At 54.8% G+C, this 19,395-nt stretch overlaps 1 protein-coding gene across 1 annotated transcript in view; it reads right to left on the reverse strand.

The window, feature by feature from the left end:
* Nucleotides 1-19,111, reverse strand: part of VSTM2L (V-set and transmembrane domain containing 2 like) — a 37,044-nt gene extending 17,933 nt beyond the window's left edge. The window contains exon 1 of the mRNA XM_036826806.1: nucleotides 18,749-19,111. Coding sequence (XP_036682701.1) covers nucleotides 18,749-18,869 — 121 coding nt within the window. The 5' untranslated portion in view covers nucleotides 18,870-19,111. The remainder of the gene's footprint in view (nucleotides 1-18,748) is intronic.
* Between the last annotated feature and the right edge of the window lie 284 nt (nucleotides 19,112-19,395).

Raw genomic sequence — 19,395 nt, forward strand, 5'->3', positions numbered from 1 at the left:
GTGGCCCCCACTTGCCGCACCTAGAGAAAGCCCTCGCACAGAAACGAAGACCCAACACAGCCATAAATAAATTAAGTAATTAATTAAAAAAAAAAAAAAGAATCAGCTGGCCATGATATCCTCTATTTAAAAAAAAAAACCACTGTCCACAAATTAGGATTCTACAGGAGAATGAGAAAGGGGCTTCATTGAATGCAACATCTCCTTCCTTTCTGCTTTTAATTGTATTAATTAACCCCAGGCCTGGTTATCAGGGCGTCATCTGCAGGAAACAGCTCGTGGACCTGGCCTGAGTCACTGAGTTTGGCTTCTGGGAAAGGCAGGGGATGACCTGGAAGATCTCACCTGCCCTTCAGGAGCAGGACCCTAACCTTCTTCCTAACCTTTCAGGCCCGGGTTCAGCACACACACGCTCAGGGCTTGGCCTCAGGTCTGGCTTCGAAACCTGTTTCCTCTAGTCCCTAGCTGTGCGAGCTGGACAAGCCCCTTTACCTCTCTGAACCTCAGTTTCTTTAGCTGAAAAAAGGGGTGAATGAGAGGACAGGGAGAGGGTTATACAAGGCAACATATGCCGCATGCCCAGCATATAGTAGATGCTCACCAAACAGCACTCCCTTCTCTCACCTTCTAGCTCAAAATTCTACCATCACCAGAAAGATTTTTTTTTTTTAATTTTTACTTTATTATTTATTTATTTATTTATTTATGGCTGTGTTGGGTCTTCGTTTCTGTGCGAGGGCTCTCTCTAGTTGTGGCAAGCGGGGGCCACTCTTCATCGCGGTGCGCGGGCCTCTCACTATCGCGGCCTCTCTTGTTGCGGAGCACAGGCTCCAGACGCGCAGGCTCAGCAATTGTGGCTCACGGGCCCGGTTGCTCCGCGGCATGCGGGATCTTCCCAGACCAGGGCTCGAACCCGTGTCCCCTGCATTGGCAGGCAGATTCTCAACCACTGCGCCACCAGGGAAGCCCACCAGAAAGATTTTTAAAGATGCTTCTGTGTAGCCTCATCAGATTATACGGTGGATGCAACATCTGTATTTCATTCACACCTGGACCACGAGACCTCTCATCCATCAGTTCTGTACCTCCTCTCCTTCCTCATTTGCTCCCAACAGCCGTCCCCCCCGCCAAGCCAGGGGGATTCACACAGGTCCTGGGGGGCTTGTCAACCAAGGTGACCCCAGCTCAGCCCCCACCTCCCTCCATCTCTGAGCTCAGGTTCCCCATCCCAGACCCTCTCGTCCAGGAAGCCTGCAGAGACTGGATCCTAGCCCACCCATAAGTCTTTGCCAGAGCAACAGCAAGATTCCCCTTGGGGACTGGTGGTAGGGGCATCCCCTAGTCAGGGGAACCAAGGCAGAACTGGAGCTAGAGAGAGACAAAGGGGGCAGAGCAGAGAGAACCAGTGCGGCCCCAAGGGCCCCTTGGTCATCCCTATCTCAGGCCCCATCTCTTGCCAGGACATACTGAGTCACTGCTTGCTCAAAACCTCCAATGATGAATGGATAAGCAAAATGTGGTCCCTCCATACAGTGGAATATTATTCAGTCTTAAAAAAAAGCAAGGAGATTCTGACACACGCTCCAACATGCATGGACCCTGAGGACATTAGGCTAAGTGAAATAATCCAGGCACAAAAGGATAAATACTGTATGATTCCATGAGGTTCCTAAAGTGGTCAGACTCACAGAGACAGAAAGCAGAATGTCGGGGCTGGAAGAGGGAGGATGGGGGAGTCATTGTTCAATGGGTACAGAGTTACACTTTGGGATGATGAAACATTCCCAGATGTGGATAGTGGTGATGGCAGCACAGCAACCTGATTATATTTGATGCCACTGAACTGTACGCTGAAAAACCGTTAAAATAGTGAAATATACATTATGCATATTTTACCACAATTTTTTAAAAAACAGCTCCCATGGCTTCCCAGCCCTGCAGCGGTGGTTTTCATGCAACAAAAATTTCCCTGGACTGGTGGCTGGAATGCTCCCCACAGCCCCACATTCTACAGGGCCCCTCGCTTCTTTCAAGTCTTTGTTCTAATGTCACCTCCCGTGTCTTCCCTGCCCTCCTCTCCTTACTTCTTACTAACATATTATATTCTCACTGATTTTTCTCATGTACTGTCCATCTTCCACCCAGAGTGTAAGCCCCTCAAAGGCAGGAGATTTTGCTCTGTTTTGCTTACTGCCACATCCTGGCAGCTAGAACAATGCCAGGCACATAGTAGGTGTACAACGAACACTCTGCTGTTATTATGCAAGACATATGCAGCAGCTCTGGTGGAAAGCAGAGAAAGGATCCCATCCTCCCTGCCCTGGGCCACTTGGGAGCTCCAGGAAGTCCCCATGCTTGGGATGCCCCATTGGGAAACTGCCAGCCTTCATGGTCAAAGTCAGGCTCCCAGGGCTGGGCATCCAAAGCCTCCAGCTCTGGCCCTGCCCGGACCCCAACTGCAGCCCCTCCTGCCCCTCTGGGCCATATGCGTGTGTCTCCCGGGGGCACAGCCTCTGCATGGTTCCTGGAATCCCAGCTCATAAGTAGCCCTCTGCCTGGAGATGCCCTCCCTCCCCAGGCTAGGGTAGAAGCCCCCCCTTGGTGCCCCCGATGGTCTCCAAGTCCTCCCCGCACTGCCCCACTGGAGTGTGTTAGATGGCAGGTATTAATTAGGGTGTCTGTGTCTCCCCCAGCCTGGAAGCTCCCCCAGGGCAGGGCTCCTGCATTGCCCAGGATGGAGCAGGCAGACAGGCAGTGCTGCTGAACATGTGCTGAATGAATGAATGAATGAATGAATGAAGTGAGAAACGAAGGTTAGACAAAAACTCAAAGAACTTTAGAAACTGTAAGAAGAAAACAAAAGATGTAGACATCATTCATTCATTCATGCAACATTTATTGAGCACCTACTATGTGCCAGATTAGTGTTTTGGGGGGACGGCACCCATGAGGGCAGTTGTATGGACACAGGCAACCAGGAGGTCCTGAGTCGGGCCCCAGCAGGCCGGCCCTCTCCGCATCCTCCCTCCCTTTGGCCCTCACAACCACCGCTGGTGCCCAAGCCCTGCCTGGCCCACTGGGCCCAGCCGAGGGGCTTCCCTGCAAACTGACAGGCAACCTGGAGGCTCCCCGAGATGACCCATAAAGTTGTCATGTGAAATGTGACCAAGAGTGAATAGGGCAATAAAGAAAGGCCGACAATGCCAGGAAGGGCTGTGGCCGCTTCACTGGCAGCTCCCCCGCCCTTGAGGCCCAAGGACCAGCGCCATCTACCCTGTGGAGTCATCTTTCCGACTGGAGGCCCACAAGGAGCCAGAAAGTCGATGTGCCTGCTCCCAATAATCTTCACAGTGACCCTGCAGGGCAGGGGTCACGGTCCCTTTATTTTTTATTTATTTATTTTTTTTTGGTCCCTTTATTATAGGTGGGGAAACCGAGGCTCAGAGAACCTGGGGGCCATTGGGGCCAGCCCCCTGCCCCGGTGTTGAAGGGAACCCCTCTGTGTGGCAGGCACTGTACACAAGACCCCACTTCATCCTCCCAGAGACTTGATGAGGTGGTGCTATTTATCATCAGCCCCATTTCACAGAGGGAGGTACCCAGGCTCAGTGCCTACAGAGACAAAGTCAGATTTCAATCCCAACGCTGACTGCAGAATTTCCCAACCCAAACCCAAGTCCTCTCTAAGCTCCCTCTCCCCATTCAGCTCTAACAAGTGTGACTGGGGCTTCCCCAGTGGCCCAGTGGTTAAGAATCCGCCTACCAATGCAGGGACATGGGTTCGAGCCCTGGTCTGGGAAGATCCCACATGCCACGGAGCAGCTAAGCCCGTGAGCCACAACTACTGAGCCTGTGCTCTAGAGCCCGTGAGCCACAACTGCTGAGCCCACACGCCTAGAGCCCGTGCTCCACAACAAGAGAAGCCACCGCAATGAGAAGCCTTCAACGAAGAGTAGCCCCTGCTCGCCGCAACTAGAGAAAGCCCACACACAGCAACGAAGACCCAACGCAGCCAAAAATAAAATAAATAAATTTATTTTAAAAATTAAATTAAATTAAAAAGTAAAAAGTGTGACTCTCTGAGGGCCATTTCCAGAAAGGTTGCTCTGTGCCCAGCTCAGCAGGGTGCCGGGGCCAAAAGGGTGTGTGACACAGGGTCAGGAAGGCCTGCAGCCCCCGGAACTCCCAGCTGGGAGGCAGAATAGGGAAAAGGGCTGCTGAGGGAGTGTTTACAAGGAAGCCCCAGCTCACAGGCGAGTCTCACAGAGCTTCTGAAATCAGGGGATGTAAAATGTCCATAAGAGGAAAACCTAAATAAGTGGGATGAAAAAGCCTCCAGGAATGAGAAGCTGGCAGGGCTGGGGCAGGGCATCCGCCCTGGGATGGACCCAGGGGAGACACCTGAGGGTTCTCTTTGTTTCCTCCTGGGCAGCCCCCAGCTTCTGGCAGGCGGCCTGCAGCAACAGGGATCGAGGTGTGAGTCAATGAAGGCTGTTTCATCTTGGAGTGGACAGGTTTCCTCTTCTCAAGAAGTGACAGGGAATGCATTTTGTACCAAAGCTTGAGGAACTGCAGTGTGCCTTATTGGGAAAATGGGGGGCTGGGCACGCAGTAGGGGCTCAAGTGCTCCCCGCAGAAGGAATGAAAGAGATCAAATTTCATGGACTCCTACCCTGAGCTAGGCCCTGTGCTGGGCTTCCTAAGATGCTTAGGCCAGGCCCTGACTCCCAAGGGGCCCACACTCTGCAGGAGTGACAAACACACAGAACAGTCTGGACAACAGCTGGGACTGAGCCTGGATCGGGACGTACAGTTGTTCAGAGTGTGCACCATTCACAGAGCCAAGAATCATAGTGCACAGAGATGTGCAGGGCACAACCGCATGCAGAAGCTCTGGATGGAGGTGCACGTGCTAAGAGAGGAAAGGGCAGGCCCATGTCTGCCTGGAGAGTCAGGCTTCTGGGAAGTGGGGACATGATTGGACTTAAACACTGATGGGGTTTGCACAGCTGGGGGTGCTCAGGACAGGAAAGGGCATACCAGAAATAGAGTTTCCCAAGTCCAACCTTTGGGGGACCACCTTTACCATTTCTGCAGGATCCCGGTACCATCTGCACTATCATTTACTTAATATTTATTTTCGAAAGCATCTTTCCCTTTTTACTAAATAAATTCAGCTTAAAAGGAGACTTTTATTACTGCCATAAATGGAAAATCAGCATCACTTGCCATAAAGAGAGGGTAACAGTGAAAATAAACACGACGAAAACCAAACAGCGTTCGTAAATTCTAGCCAGGGGACGTTGCCTGCTGAAGGCTACGAGCCTCAGTCCCCGTTCCTCACATTAACAGCAGAGATTGGCGAGAGTCAGGCATTAAATTCAGAGCAACACCGAGCAGAAACTTTCTTCTTGGTCAGAAGGGCCTGGGATGCAGGTCCAGCTGACGCCAGTGGGCATCAGTGGGCAACCACCGCCACCACTGTCACCGGCTCTGGCTTCCTTGGCCGCTGGCCCAGTCCCATGATTCACCTTTAGCTGGCACCTCCAAGACCTTGCTCACTCTGGCCCACAGACCTGGAAGCCTTTCCTGCCACTCACCTATACGGGGCAGCATCCTGTCTGATTCGCTGTAAGTTTCCCTGTGCCTTGCGCATGGGGAGGACTAACGCCCATTTCAAGAATGAGGAGGCCCGAATGCGTGCTAGTAGAATGAATGACCAAAGAAATGAATGGAGGGCTCCCTTCTGGGCTGTGCTGCTCAAACCAGGGAAGTGACTTCCTGAGGCATTGGCTTCCCTCCCCCCAAATGGGGAAAGAGCATTGTTTTTGCATTAAAACAAACATGAATATATTATGGCATAGAATACAGAATTCATGCATTTTGAATGAAATAGGAGACATCAAAGAAATATTGTCCTTGGTTGGGAGCTGTTTACTCTCCTGCATGGGGAGAACCCCTCCTCAAGGGCCTCCATCCGATCCAATCAGAAGCTGCCTTCACCTCTGCAGCCTCAGGCTCCTCAGACCATGCTCTGCACACTGGAGTGTTGATGTGTCAGCAAAAGGGGCAGGGGACCGAGAGGAAAGAGAGGGGCTGGGGGAGGGTGAAGCCCAGGATTTACACATGCAGATGCAAGTTGCGGCTCCACCCCGACTTGCTGTGTGGCTTCGCGTAAGTTGCTGCACTTCTCTGGGCTTCGGTTCCCACATGTGTCACTGCTTAAAGGCTTATTTTGAGGATTAAATGAACTCACGCAGGTGAAGAGGCTGTTTCAGTGTTCGGGACACAAGAGGGCCTCGACGCCCACTCACTGCTGAGTTTTAGGGACACACAAGCACATTCACCCAGGTGGGGCCCCTGCCCAGCCCTGGCTGATGACCCGCCCAATAACAATTAAAATAGCTAACACTTTTGAGCACTGACTATGTGGTAAGTGCCTGGAGATGCTGTGCCTCAGTTTCCTCATCTCTAAAATGGGGGTAATAATAACCACCACCTCATAAGGCTGTTGTAAGGATTAAATGCGTTAACATTTATAAAGTGACTGCCTGACACCAAGTATGTGCTTATAAAGATGTTTCCTTTTTATTTATTTATTCATTTAGTTGTAATTGAAGTGAAATTCACATAACATAAAATTAACCATTTTAAAGTGTGCAAGTCAGTGGCATTTAGTGCAGTCACAATGTTGTGCGACCACCACCTCTACTTAGTCCCAAAACATTTTCATCTCCCCAAAAGGAAACTCTTTACCCACTAAGCAGTCACTCCCCCTTCCCCCAGCCTCTGGCAACCACCAATCTGCATTCTGTTTCTATAGATTTGCCTATTCTGGATATTTCACATAAATGGAATAACAGAATATGTGGTCTTTGGGGACTGGCTTTTTTCACTTAGCATAATGTTTTCGAGGTTCATCCACATTGTAGCGTATATCAAATTTCACTCTGTTTTGTAGAGGTGTTTCTTTAATAAAATATCTCACTGAATCCCCAACACGACCTGGGAAGTAGCCACTATCACCCTCGTCTTCTTACAGATGAGGAAACTGAGGCACAGAGAAGGTGGGGACTTGCCCAGGTCCCCTGCCAGGTGGCCCCAACACAGCCAGGTGGGCAGTGCTGGCACCTAAGGCCGGGGGCAGAGTGCCTCCCAAGGCCACCAGCGCATATTGAAGGAGACAGCAGTGGAATTACAAATCTAGGGAGATTTAAGGAGAGTGAAAACATTCTGGCACTTGCAGGATTGTGCGAGTTGAGCAGGTTTCCCCAGTGGAGGAGAAGGCAAATAGGCATCCTGATGTCTGTGCAGGTACCATTTCTTTTCATCCTCACCTGTACATCCTGCAAAGCCGGTGGGGTAAGCCCATTGCACCGATGGCTAGTGAGGCTCCGAGAGGTTGAGTGGGGGCCAGAATTTGAGCCCAACAGTGTCTGATCTCAAAGCCCAGGCGTGTACCCATCCCTAATGCCTGTCACAGGCAGAGAGGGGGCGAATGGAGGAAGCATAGGGAGATTGCATCAGCCATAGTATGAGTGGTTACCCCAGAACCCCAGAAAGGAGCATCCCCAGATCCACTGAGAAGAGGAGAGAAAAGCGAGCAATGTCTGGAGGCACCAAGTGTGGAGCCAGGGAGGCCGGGGCCATGCAGAACAGGGCAGAAGAGGAGAGGCAGAGACAAGGGCATCTGAAAGCCAGGTGCAGAGACCAACCGGAGAGGTGAAACTGAGGCAGCCCCCAGGGACGCTCCAGAGCAGAGCTTCTCGGGGTGCCCATCAGGCAGGGGCAGAGAGCAGAGTGGCCATGCTGCCCCCTCCTCCACACCCTCCCTGCCAGGGCCTGGCCTGGCTTAAACCTGGCCCCACTTGGGACCTAGTTCCTGCCCCCGTCCCAGCCCCTCCTACTTCTGCCCAACTGTGTTTGAGAAATCCAAGAATGCAGCTGTAAACATGTGGGCTCTGGAGTCAAGCTGACCTGGGTTTGAACCCCAACTACACTTCCTCGAGGTAGGCAAATCTCTGAGCACCAGTTTCCTCATCTGTAAAATGGGTATTGTGGGCACTCAACAGGACCGTACATACCTGTAAATGTCTGGCACATGGTGGGCTCCATGGAGCATTGTCATGGCGGCAACGTTCAGGCTGCTATTCACACTGCCTCTCTCAGGGGGTCTTGGTCCACCTCCTGCCTCCCCAAGGCTCCCACCTCCCTTTTCCTCACCTAGAAGACTAGCCTGACCTGGCCTTTTAAACACAAGGACTATTCTAGAACCGAACAAGCCCTAGCTGAAGGGGTTCTGCCCTACCCCAGGGCCTTTGCACTTACTGTTCCCTCTGCCTGGAAGGGGACTTGATAGAAAGCAGCAGAGCTGGGATGGAGCTTGGGGCACCCAGCACCTAGCTGGAGTTCAGTGACCACTGCTGGGGGGTCTCTGGGGGACATAAGGAGACCAGCTGGTGAGTCTCAGGGCCCCTGCCCCCCGAGGCCCCCCGTCAGCTGTCAGCCAGCCTCCCCTCCCCCTCCCTCTCCTCTGCCTGCCCGAGGCCATTAGTGTGGCTTTGTTTTGAGCACTATTTCCACTACCACGTGCTCTGGCCGCCGGGCCTCCATCAGAGACCCTTTCCTGGGGCCGATGACAGGCAGCCAACAGCTCCCCAGCTCCCCAGCCGTAACTGCTGCCGCCTTGAAGGTCGGGAATGATTTTTTTAAAACCTCACAAAGCAAAACAGACACCCTGCCGTCTGCTCTCGCCTTCCCCGCCCTCAGCCCGGAACCAAGCCTGAGGTTTCCGAGACAGGGGGGTTCAGTTAAGACCCCCCCCAACCCCAGAGACACCCTTAGCATGCCAGGCTGGGGGAAAACAAAGTTTGGGCTCTGCTCCCTTGCTTTGAACTAGGTGGGGGGCCCCAGACACCTCTCTAAGCCCCAGTTTCCTCCTGGTCAAGATGGGCATGTTGATGGTTGCCTGGGGTGCCTGCTGGGGTGACCACGATGAGCTTCTGAAAGGAGGTCACGGGCCTCTCTGAGGACGTACATGAAGCAGAGAACCAGGAGGCAGGAAGAGAGCCTGCCAAGGGGAGAAAATCGCTGGGGAAAAGATTCTGAGGAGGGAGGAGCTTGGGTGTTCAAGAAAGGAAGCGAGTGTACTTTCTCTCTCTCTCTCTCTCACACACACACACACACACACACACACACACACACACACACACACACACACGGGCTCCCATCTCCTTTCGAGCCCACATTCCCATCATTCCCTGGACACCTGGACCAGCCCCATCATCCTATGAGCCCAGAAACTCAGCCCCCCAGCCCCCGGCAAACAGCCTCTCCTCCTCCGTTAGCCCCGCCAGCCTCCAAGTCCTGTTTGAGCCCCCATTTCAACTCACAGGGCCATCCCCACCCAAACGCCAGCCACACCCTGTGCCTTCCCCACTCAGAAACCCTCCAGGGCTGCCTCTGCCCCGGGGATCAAAACCAAGCTTCCCAGCCTGTTCTCAGTGCCTCCAGCTACAGCCTGCTTTTCTGGATATGCACACATGACTCTCCAAATGAAGCCCCTCCCAGACCCAGGCAGTCAGGCAAGGCTCCCTACTGACCAGCAGAGTCTCCTCTCAGCCCTGATGGTCCCCGGATACAGGCAGAAAAGGAGTCCACCTCCCCCAGGAAGTCGTCCCTGACTGCACCAGGACACAGCAACCACTCTCGCTGGAAACCTCCAGAGACCTTCCTCCAATGGCTCACCTGCCCTGTTTCCTGGGCTCCCACCTCTGGTTGACTGTCCTCCATTATCTCTCCCAATACTCACCCCCTGAAGACACTCACTAAGGACTTGCCAGGAAAGTGAATGAAGCTTCTTCCAGGTCACAAGAGAGCACTGTGTGGGGGAGTGGGGGGAAGGACTCCAGAGCCTGGCTCTGCTGCACACCGGCCCTGTGTCTTAGGGCCAGCCCTGGCTCCTGTCTGGACCTCAGTTACCTCCCCGGTGAAATGAAGGCTGCTTCCCTGGAGGACCACAGGTGGGCTTTGGGGGCCTCAACAAACCCTCTGACGCTGGACAAAACCATGTGGCATTTTTCTGAGGAAACAATCCAGTTTTCATCAACATTCCAGCTCTCAAGAGGATCACGATCTCCAAAAAAATTAGGAAGCACTCGTCTAGACAATGTCCAGCGTCCCTTGTAGCTTCCCCACGTGGTCACTCACTCGTTTATTCGCTTCATTCATTCAACTAACATTTCTTGGGTGCTTGCTCGGTGTGGGTGTCATCGTCATGCACAGAATCTGTGTACGTGTAATCCTGAGATGTCACCTGAAGAGAGGAGCGTACGTGTGTGTGTGTGTGCGTGTGTGTGTGTGTGTGTGTGTGTGTCTACAGAGAGACAGAGGGAAAGGGAGGACCAAGGTGGGAGAGATGAGAAGAGGGAGGGAGAGGGATAGAGCAGACACAGGGAAAGGGACAAAGAAAGATGGAGAGAGATTGAACAGAGATAGAGATCGAAAGAGAGAGAGAGAGACAAACCCACGGAGAGAGGTCTGGAGGAAGAGGGGCAGGCGAGCATGTGCCACCGATGGGCAATGCCAGCCCCCCTAATTGATGGCTCTGAGCGAGGCCCCCCTCCTGGCTCCGGCTCTAACCTTCCAGATGCTCCCAGAGCCTCCACGCCTCGCATCCTAAGGGCACCAGCTTGGAGGGGACTGGGGAGGCTGGTACTGACGCAAAGGCAGAGGGCACCCGCCTGGCCCCTTAGGCCAGTCCGCTAAAGGACCTCCCAGGCCCCTGCCCCCACTGCCACAGCTCCTCCAACTGCACGCGAGCAAATACCCTACCCGAACACTCACTCTAGACTCAGGCTCAGACAAGAACAGCAGCCCCCCAGTAGAAACTCAGGCAGGCGCGCCCACACTCCCACTGCTCCCCACTGACAATGCTGGACTTGGATCCAGGAGCCTAGACTCTCAGCCCCGGGCTCTTTCAGCCAGACCCAGGCCTTCTCGGCATTTTGGCATCACGGACCCTGAGAGAATCTGACGAATCCAGGGCGCCGCTGCGGAACAAAGCACCTGCCCACAAGCCCAGGCGGTTTGGCAGCCGGGAGAGGACAGAGGAGCGGGTTAAGAGCCACAAGCTGGGCTCAGGCCTGGCTCTGCCATCCAACATCTGTGTGTCCTCAGGCAAATCGCATCATCCCCCAAGCCTCAGTGTCCTCATCTGTAAAATGGGAGTGCCCTCCTCACAGGGCGGGCGAGGATTAGATGAGAGGAGGTGGGGGAAGTGGCAGGCACGGAGAATATCCCCCATGAGTGCTGGCTGGTGTTTTGGTTCATAGCCCGAAAGGCCACTGAGAGCTAAGCACCATGTGCTGGACGGAATCCCACGCCGCCATCGACTCCATCCTCACCTGTTGATTGGAGGACAAAGAATAGCGCTTGGGAGGATACAGACGGAGGTATTCTAGACGCTTAGAGCTTAGGAGAACTCGGCACTGTTCAGGTGGGGAAATTGAGAGGGGCAGGAACCTGCCAAGCCACCCAGAAGGTGGAGGCAGTGGGAGGGTGGATAAAAACCCTGGTCCCATTCCCCGCCCCAATTCTGGCACTTTTAACTGGGGGCTGAAATGACAAAGGGGTCACTATCCCCACCCCTCAACATGGGAGCAGCGAAGGCCCCACTCCCACCACGTCCCCTGTGTGGGACCAGGCATCATCGGAGTCCAGAGCTCCGCCCACCTAAGCCCTTGTCCCAGGCCCACCACTAAACTGCTGGGTGACACATCCTAATTAACCGCCCACTGTGTTCTGGCTTCTCTGCCCACTTCACCAGTCTTTGCTCCTTTGGAAAAGAAGGCAGGAATCCCCCCGTGACATCCCCAGCTAATAACTGGTCCAGCTTACATACCTTCTGTGATGGGGAGCTCACCATTGGGTACCTTAACTGCTCCAGGAGTGAGCGCCCTTCTCCAGCCTGAACATCATCCCTGCTTCTTAACTCATCACAATTTATACTTATATGTATCTTATAAGTTTAGTTGTCTGAGCAAGAGCCTTATCTGTCTTCTTCACTGATATGTCCCCAGTGGCTAAAAGAGCTTGGTCCGTGGCAGGTTCTCAACTGATATTTGTTGAAGGAATGAAGGAAGGAAGGAATGATCAAGCTTCCAATAAATGGCAGCAGCCCCTGTTAGGCCAGCAGTTCCCAGTATGAGGAGTACGGAGTATGAGATGGGAAGGGGTGGCCTGCAGGCCAGCAGCCCCCAAGTCCAGTCATCCCCGCACACAGATGGGCCTGGGTACCACCCGTACTAGTATGTCGTTTGTGTTTTTCTATAAACTAACCCACTATGTTTTAACATCCCCGTTAGGCTCATCCTAAGCAATCATATCTGTGAAATCACAGTTTTGATGTGCTGGTTATATTTTTCCAATCCACATTAAAATAAATGCATAACTGTTAAAATGTAAGAGGTTTGTCTGCGTTCTTCCTAAAACCATCTCTCAGGTAGGACCCAATCTTGCTGAGGGCCCGGGGGCTTCTTAAAGAAGGGTTTCAACTGGGTATGGTGGAGCTGAGTCCTCTGCTGGCTTCGAGAAAGGGGAGGGGACACAGCGGTGGGCAGGGGGACCCGGAGGAGCAGCAGCCCCTCCGCCCCCCCCCCATCCCCACTTCCCTTCTCCACAGCAGCAGGTACCAGAGGGATCCCAGGGTGACCAGCTGGGAAAGGAGTGGATTTATTCCCCCAGTGAGACCACTGCCCCTTTTTCTGTTGGAAGAATCTCACTGGGGTCTGGGAGAAGAAGATACATCCTGGGACCCCATTATCCTCAAGGCTGCAGCATCTCATATACACCCCAAGGGACTGGGTCTGAGTTCACCCACTGCAAGGTGAAATCAGCCTTACCCACCCCAGATATCCTTGTTGTGGTCAGTAAGGATGAGGAGGGGTTCCAGTTTTGTGATTTTTCTACTAATAACATGGATTTCTCATGAAATTAAAATTATGTGAATGTTTAAAACAATATTGACTTGGAATGAGCAAAAGTTGAAGAATTCAGACCTTAGACCTCTGCCTTATCCTCCTTGCCACCCATTCAGTCTTTCCCTGCCACCTCCCTAGGCTGGGCATTGTGGAGGGTACCAGGATACAAGGGAATCTGACCCGTACCCCCAGTCATTACAATGGGAGTGGTGAGAGTGGCCGGATGCCGGCCACTGTATAGCCAGCTGGCCCCAAATTCCCTTCGGGGCTGAGAGACTCTTCCCATAACCCCCTCAACAGCTGGTTCAGTCCCTAAAGTCCAAGGTCATGGCCAAGCACCAGGAGGTGGGGTTGCTTCATGCCCCCTTTCCCCTCTTTCTGACACCTACCCCTCACGTGGGTGCCAACATCACTGTTCACACCACGTACTTCCTCTCCTTATGCATATGATTTTCTCAACCTCCAACAGAAGCTGGAAGGTCACTGAGGCAGGGTGCTGGTCTGGGGGTTGCCATGTCTGCTGCTGCACAGCTGGGGCATGGAATGTGGAGGTCACCATGCTCACTCCTTCCACCACAGGAAGTCTCGTGACCTTGGGCCTCTCCCTTGTCCTCTCTGGGATACAACAGCACTGTGAGCGTGGGCCCTGGAGCCACCTTCTGGGCTCCACTCTGGGCTCCAACACTTGCTAGGTGCGTGACCTTGGGCAAGCCTTTAACCTCACCACGCCTCAGTTTCCTCATGAAAACATCGGGCCAGGGAAAGTCCCCTCCCCTTAGGGTTCTTATGATGATCAAATGAGACAATGCCATTTACAGCCCTGGCATGACAATAAACATTTGCTTGCGTATAATTTTCACTCTCTTTGTATCGAGTTGGGTCAGGTGATCCCAAAAGCCAAGCACTAACCTCCCAGGCAATTTGGGCACACGCTCCCTTGCCCGTGGCCTTGGTCTTCCCCTCTGTTAGATGGGTAGAAGGAGATGGTCCCAGAGGTCCTGCTGGCTTGGCCTGAGCCTTAGTGATTCATTCCAAGCGCTCTATCTCCTGCCTCGGTGGCTGGCGGGTGGGAAGGGACCACTCTCCTGGCACCCCCAACCCTGCCCACTTGTTTGTCAACAGGAGACTTTCCCCAACACCCCTGCTGTCAGGGTGGCAGTGAGCCAAATTCCCCCGTCCTGCCGCCGCCTGTGGCTCCCCTTGCTTGGGGAAAAGGCTGAGGGAGCCGCTGATAGGCAAAGTGTCAAAAGCAATTGGTGTGAAGGACTTGGGGAAAACCGCTTGCGAGGGTAAATTCCCTACCGGAGGCCGGGAAACCCTCAGCCCAAGGCGGAGTGTTTACGGGCGTAATTGATAGAATAATCACCAACACCCGAGACAACGGCGAACACATTTTTAACATCATAACCTTCAGGAGACAGCACTCAGTTTTCTCCATCTCCCAGCCACCAAACTAGCCAGCTTACTGATGGGGAGATACCAACAGTTCGGTAAGGAACGCGAGAAAGCCAGAGTCATTTTTCAGTGCACAGGCTGTTTGCCAAATGGCCCGGTGGCCCCCGCCCCCTCCCCCAGCGCCCCGCTGCTCCCTCCTGGCAACAGAGAAAACCTCAGGACAGTGAATCACTCAGTGGACAAAGAGCCAGGCCAAGCCAGGATCTTTGTCTGCAGCAGGGTGTATTAATATTTGAAGGTGCTGGCCTAGGGTTTGTGTGTGTGTGTGTGTGTGTGTGTGTGTGCGTGTGCGTGTGTGTGTGTGTGTGTCAGGGCAGGGGCGGGAGGATGGATGTTTGCTGCAGTGTAAGGCTTCCTGGGGCTCCTCTGAGGGTCCACATACCTGTTCCAGCCTGGACTTCTTCCTCCCTTGCAAAACCAGACCAATCCAGCAGCCCCTGGCACCAGACGATTTTCCATCCCTACGTGTCTCATCAGGTTTGAGTGAATACTTAAGGCAGTGGCTCCCAGACTACAGGCTGCTTGGTAATCATCTGGGGAGCTTATTAAAATGCAAATTCCAGGGTCCCGTCAACAATCATTTTGGCCAATGGATCTGGGGAGGACCCCAGGATCTGCATATTAACAAACTCCCTGGGTGATTGCAATGCAGGAGGTCCACAAAGATCTTCATAAAGATCCTGCCTTCCGGGGACTTCCCTGGCAGTCCAGTGGTTAAGACTCGGAGCCTCCACCACAGGGGGGCACGGGTTTGATCCCTGGTCTGGGGAAAGTAAGACCTCACATGCCGTGCAATGCGGCCAAAAAAAAAAAGACAAGATCCTGCCTGCCGTGGACAAGATCTAGAAAGCGTCCTGGAGAAGGAGGCTAATCCAGCTTCCTGCTTCTAACTTGCATGTGGCCTCAGCAAGATCCCATCACCTTTCTGAGCTACTGGTTCCTCCCAGTGGAACCCACTGCCTTACCAGTTCTCTGGGGAAGTGGAAGGCAGTCCCTTGGGCAGAGCTGGGCAGAGGAAGGAGTCCCATCACACGACTGGCCAAGTCTGCCTCAAGGCTGTCCCGGAGGAGGCAGGCCCAAAGCAGAACCCCCAGACACACCTTCAATGTAAGCACAGCTCTCCAGCTCTCTGTACAGACTCAGTGACCTTGGGCAAGTCACTGGCCCTCTCTAACCTGTTTCCTCATATGTCCAGCACCAGCCTGGCACGAATAATGTCAGCCTTAGTGAGTTAACACTGGCAAGGGGTTTGGTAGCACCTGGCACACAGTAGGCAGTTCATAAATGTCAGCTCCTGTTCCTCCCACCCGCTGTGCTCATGGCAATGAGCTAACCCTGTCTGATGAGGAAAACTCAAAATAGCTGCCATTAATTGAATACCTACTGGGCATAGACACTGACCATCACCACCCCTGCCTCCCACTTCCCTGACGTCTCCCTAAGAGGCAGGCACCACTCACTCCCCATTCACTCCTCATGCCTTTAAAAAGCCCTCTGCGAAGCGGGCTGAGGGGAGGTAGCGGGGAGAGGGGAAGCAGACAGATGTCCTTGCGGACCCATCTGACCGCGGGCTTTCCCTGTGACAAGCCCCGGGGCGGGCGGGCGGAAGGCGTTAGCCTGGCGGCTGGGCTGGGCTGGGACCGAGCTGGAGAGGTGGGCAGCCATCAGGCGGCTGGGGTCAACGGAATCCTCCCCGGGAGCCCCCGCTTCCAGCCTCCTACCCCCACCCAAGACGCAGAGACACCTGCCTAACCCAGCCACGTTTCCTGAATCAGCTGAGGACACGCGGCGCCCAGGAATAATGAAATGATCAGGCTCCGATCTGCTAAACAGCAATTTCTGGGCTTTTTCAGCACACATAGCTTTTATCAAATTGGTATTCTCCTCCTGAACACAAACGGCTATTAGACATGACCCACTTATCCGCCGTGTCTCACTATCATTAATAACAGTTTCTTTTTGTGATTAAGTGAGTGGCTCCAAACCCTTCCCGTGGTTTCGGGCGTTTGGCCTGGCAGAGGGGCAGCACTGGGGGCTCCTCGGCATCCACTACTTGGTGACTTTGAACCTGGCAGTGTTGGGAGATGGCAGTCCGGCCCCTGCAGAGCAGCCTGGCCTCCTCGCTTCTTGAGGGACAGAATGAGCCCTAGAGGGGTGACTCACTGGCCCAGAACTGCATGGTGGGTCAATAAGAGAAGCCAGGTCCCCCCGCAGCCAGTGCTGTGTCCTTGACATCCAACCCCTCCTCTGGGCCTTCGCTGGCCCCCCGCCCAGGGTTCAGCAGGGACGTTACAGCTAGTGGGGCAGAGCTGTGCCCTAAGCACGCCTGGCACCAGGGGGCAGGCGGAGACTGCCACACAAAGGGCAAACCCTGCTTTCCTGTGGGGGGGGGTCACCTTGGGGCCTCAGGAATGACAGAGTGGCACCCAGATCCTAGGGGTCTGGTGCTCCAGGGACCGGATGATGGTAAACCTCAGAGCCCCAGTCCTTGTATGTCTCGGGACCGCAAACTCAGGAAAGCCCTTCCTTGGAAAACCCTCCTAGTGTAAGTTCCAACTGTGCCAAGGAACTGAGCGAACTGAGCGGAGCCAGGAGGGGAGCGGAAGGAGGAATTCCCAGTCTCCCTTGAATGGGAGGGAATCTGACAGGGAGATGAATGTCCTGGAAAGAGCAGTGTCTGCCCGACAGACCCTGGGGCCAGTCTCAGCTCAACCACTCACTCACTGTGTGACCTTGGGCGAGTCCCTTTACCTCTCTGAGCCTTGATTTTTCCATCTGTAAACTAAGGATCAAAATAACCCTTCCCCTATTTACCACCACTGCAGCCAGGTCGGTAGAAATTAGATGAGGGATAAGAAGGGTGTGTAAATGGTACACAGAGCGGTTTCTATTTAACATGGTAAGGAAGAAGGGTGCAGGGAGGCATGGTTCCCAAAAGCAGAGACCCTGAGAAGGGCTTTGGAAGCGCCCCCTACTTTCCGAAGCAATTCCACTCATGCGTCATGCCCCAGCAGCCTTCTCTGATTACCTACCACCATGGCCCTCACTCTTTTCCATCAGAATAAATCACCCAGTTCTCTGCCGTTTGTGCAAACCTCTCCCCAGCCCTGGGCATACAGTGCCCAGCATTGGTGCTGCAGCCTCTCCTACCAGATTGGAAGCCTTTGTAGGGAAGAGGTGGACGGACAAAGGGTCTCCATTTTCATCTATGCCCTGGTCCCCATACCAGAAGGAGCCCGGCTCATGGGGGCAGGGGGAGCCCCCAGAGCTGCCAGCTTCAGACAATACAACTCTACTGCCAACTTGGGCTCCTCTGGGGCTAGAAGGAGCTTCTGACACTCAGGCAACCAGTGCTGGGAATGTTCTCTTGCTCCCCGGCTCTCACAGTGGCTGAGTTGAGATTTCCCACCTTTCAGTCCTCCAGGGTCAAAGATGAGGATGGGTGGGTACCCTATAGAAGGATGGCAGGGGCTTCCTGTCCCCCACCACCCCGCCTCCCCAGAGGCAGACAAAAGCTCCTGGCTTCCCTCTTCCCCTTCCATGCCTCTGGCTGGAAGCGACAATGCCAACTATTCCAATGTCTTCGAGGGGCTCCCACCAAGCTTTCGTCCCCAAGATGCCACCCACCTGACAGGGGTGGCTGCAGCCCAGGCTACCAGTTCTCAAGACGTGGGGTCTTCTGCCCCCCAGGACCTTTCCCAGTGGGGGAGGTGTGGAGAGGGAGGGGACAAGGACAGTTGTGGGGTTAAACCCACAAAGGGGAAAGGCAGATGGGCGGAGAGGGGTGGGTGAGCAAAGTGTGTTCACAAAGTGTTTGTATATGCCAGTGTGTCTGCAGGCAGGCGGGCAGGCAAGAGTTGTGCGCCTGGGTGCCAGCTGGCAGGGTGTGAGTCCTCCAGCCCTAGTGCCTGCTGTGTGTGTAGTGAGCACATGAGTGAGAAGGGGGATCTGAGACGGTGTCTGGAGATGTGTGAGGGTAGGAGTTGTGAGTGTGAGAAAGCAGTGAGTGTGGCTGTGTGTCCGTGGCTGTGAATATCTGTGTGGTCGTGGAGGTGTGTGTATCGCAGCGAGTCGGGGGGGGGGGTGGGAGGAGAGAGCCCTCCGCGAGAGGGGCATAGGGGGTGCCCTCGGGGTGCCCCCTCCTCCGCAGGGGTGGCCAGGGAGCCAGGGTCGGTCCATAGACCCGGCAGGGGGCGCCCCGGGACTCCCGCCACCGCCAGCACGGGTTCGAGCCCGGGGACGGCCAAGTTGGAGCCGCGCGGCCCAGGGTGGGGTTTGGCGTGGAAGTCCGCGGGGGCGGCGACCCAACTCACCGTGGCCGGAGATGTGGTTGTCCCAGGGCGCGTGGCCGGCGGGCCGCGAGGCGCCGCCGAGTTGCAGGAAAAGTGCCAGGTAGTGGAGGGCGCCCAGCGCCACGCCGAGGGGGGCCCCCATGGTGCGCGCTCGGGCCGGGGGCGCCGCCGCCTCACATCGGGGCTCAGGAGACCGCAGACACCACGCCCGCCGTCCCCTGCCTGGTGCGGCCTGGTTGCCCCGCTGCGGCTGCTGCCCCTCGCCCGCTGAACCCGGTCTGGCCCCGGCTCCAGTCCTCGCCCGGCTCCGGCCCAGCCCCGGCTGCGGGTAGCGAGCGCACGCCCTGCCGGCCGCCTCCGACTGCGGGACTCTTCCCTTCCGCGGAAGGCCACTCCGCTCGGTGCCGCTGCCGCCGCACCCCCTCCCTCCCACTCCCTCCCACTCCCTCCCGCCCGCCCAGAGGAGGCGGCGGCGGAGGGATCTGTCGCTTGATTTATCATCAAAGTTTTGCCCAGGCTGGGATTTTTAAAGCGGTACCCGCAACTTCCCCCGCTGGAGAGAGAAGGCGGGGGCGAGATGGGGTGGAGGAAGCCACCCCAGGGACCCGGTTCCTGCAAAGCATAACACTGCTGGCTTCAGAAACAGAAATGCTCTCCATCGGGAAAAG

The sequence above is a fragment of the Balaenoptera musculus genome, chromosome 15 (assembly GCF_009873245.2).
Source record: "Balaenoptera musculus isolate JJ_BM4_2016_0621 chromosome 15, mBalMus1.pri.v3, whole genome shotgun sequence".
Classification (NCBI taxonomy): domain Eukaryota; kingdom Metazoa; phylum Chordata; class Mammalia; order Artiodactyla; family Balaenopteridae; genus Balaenoptera; species Balaenoptera musculus.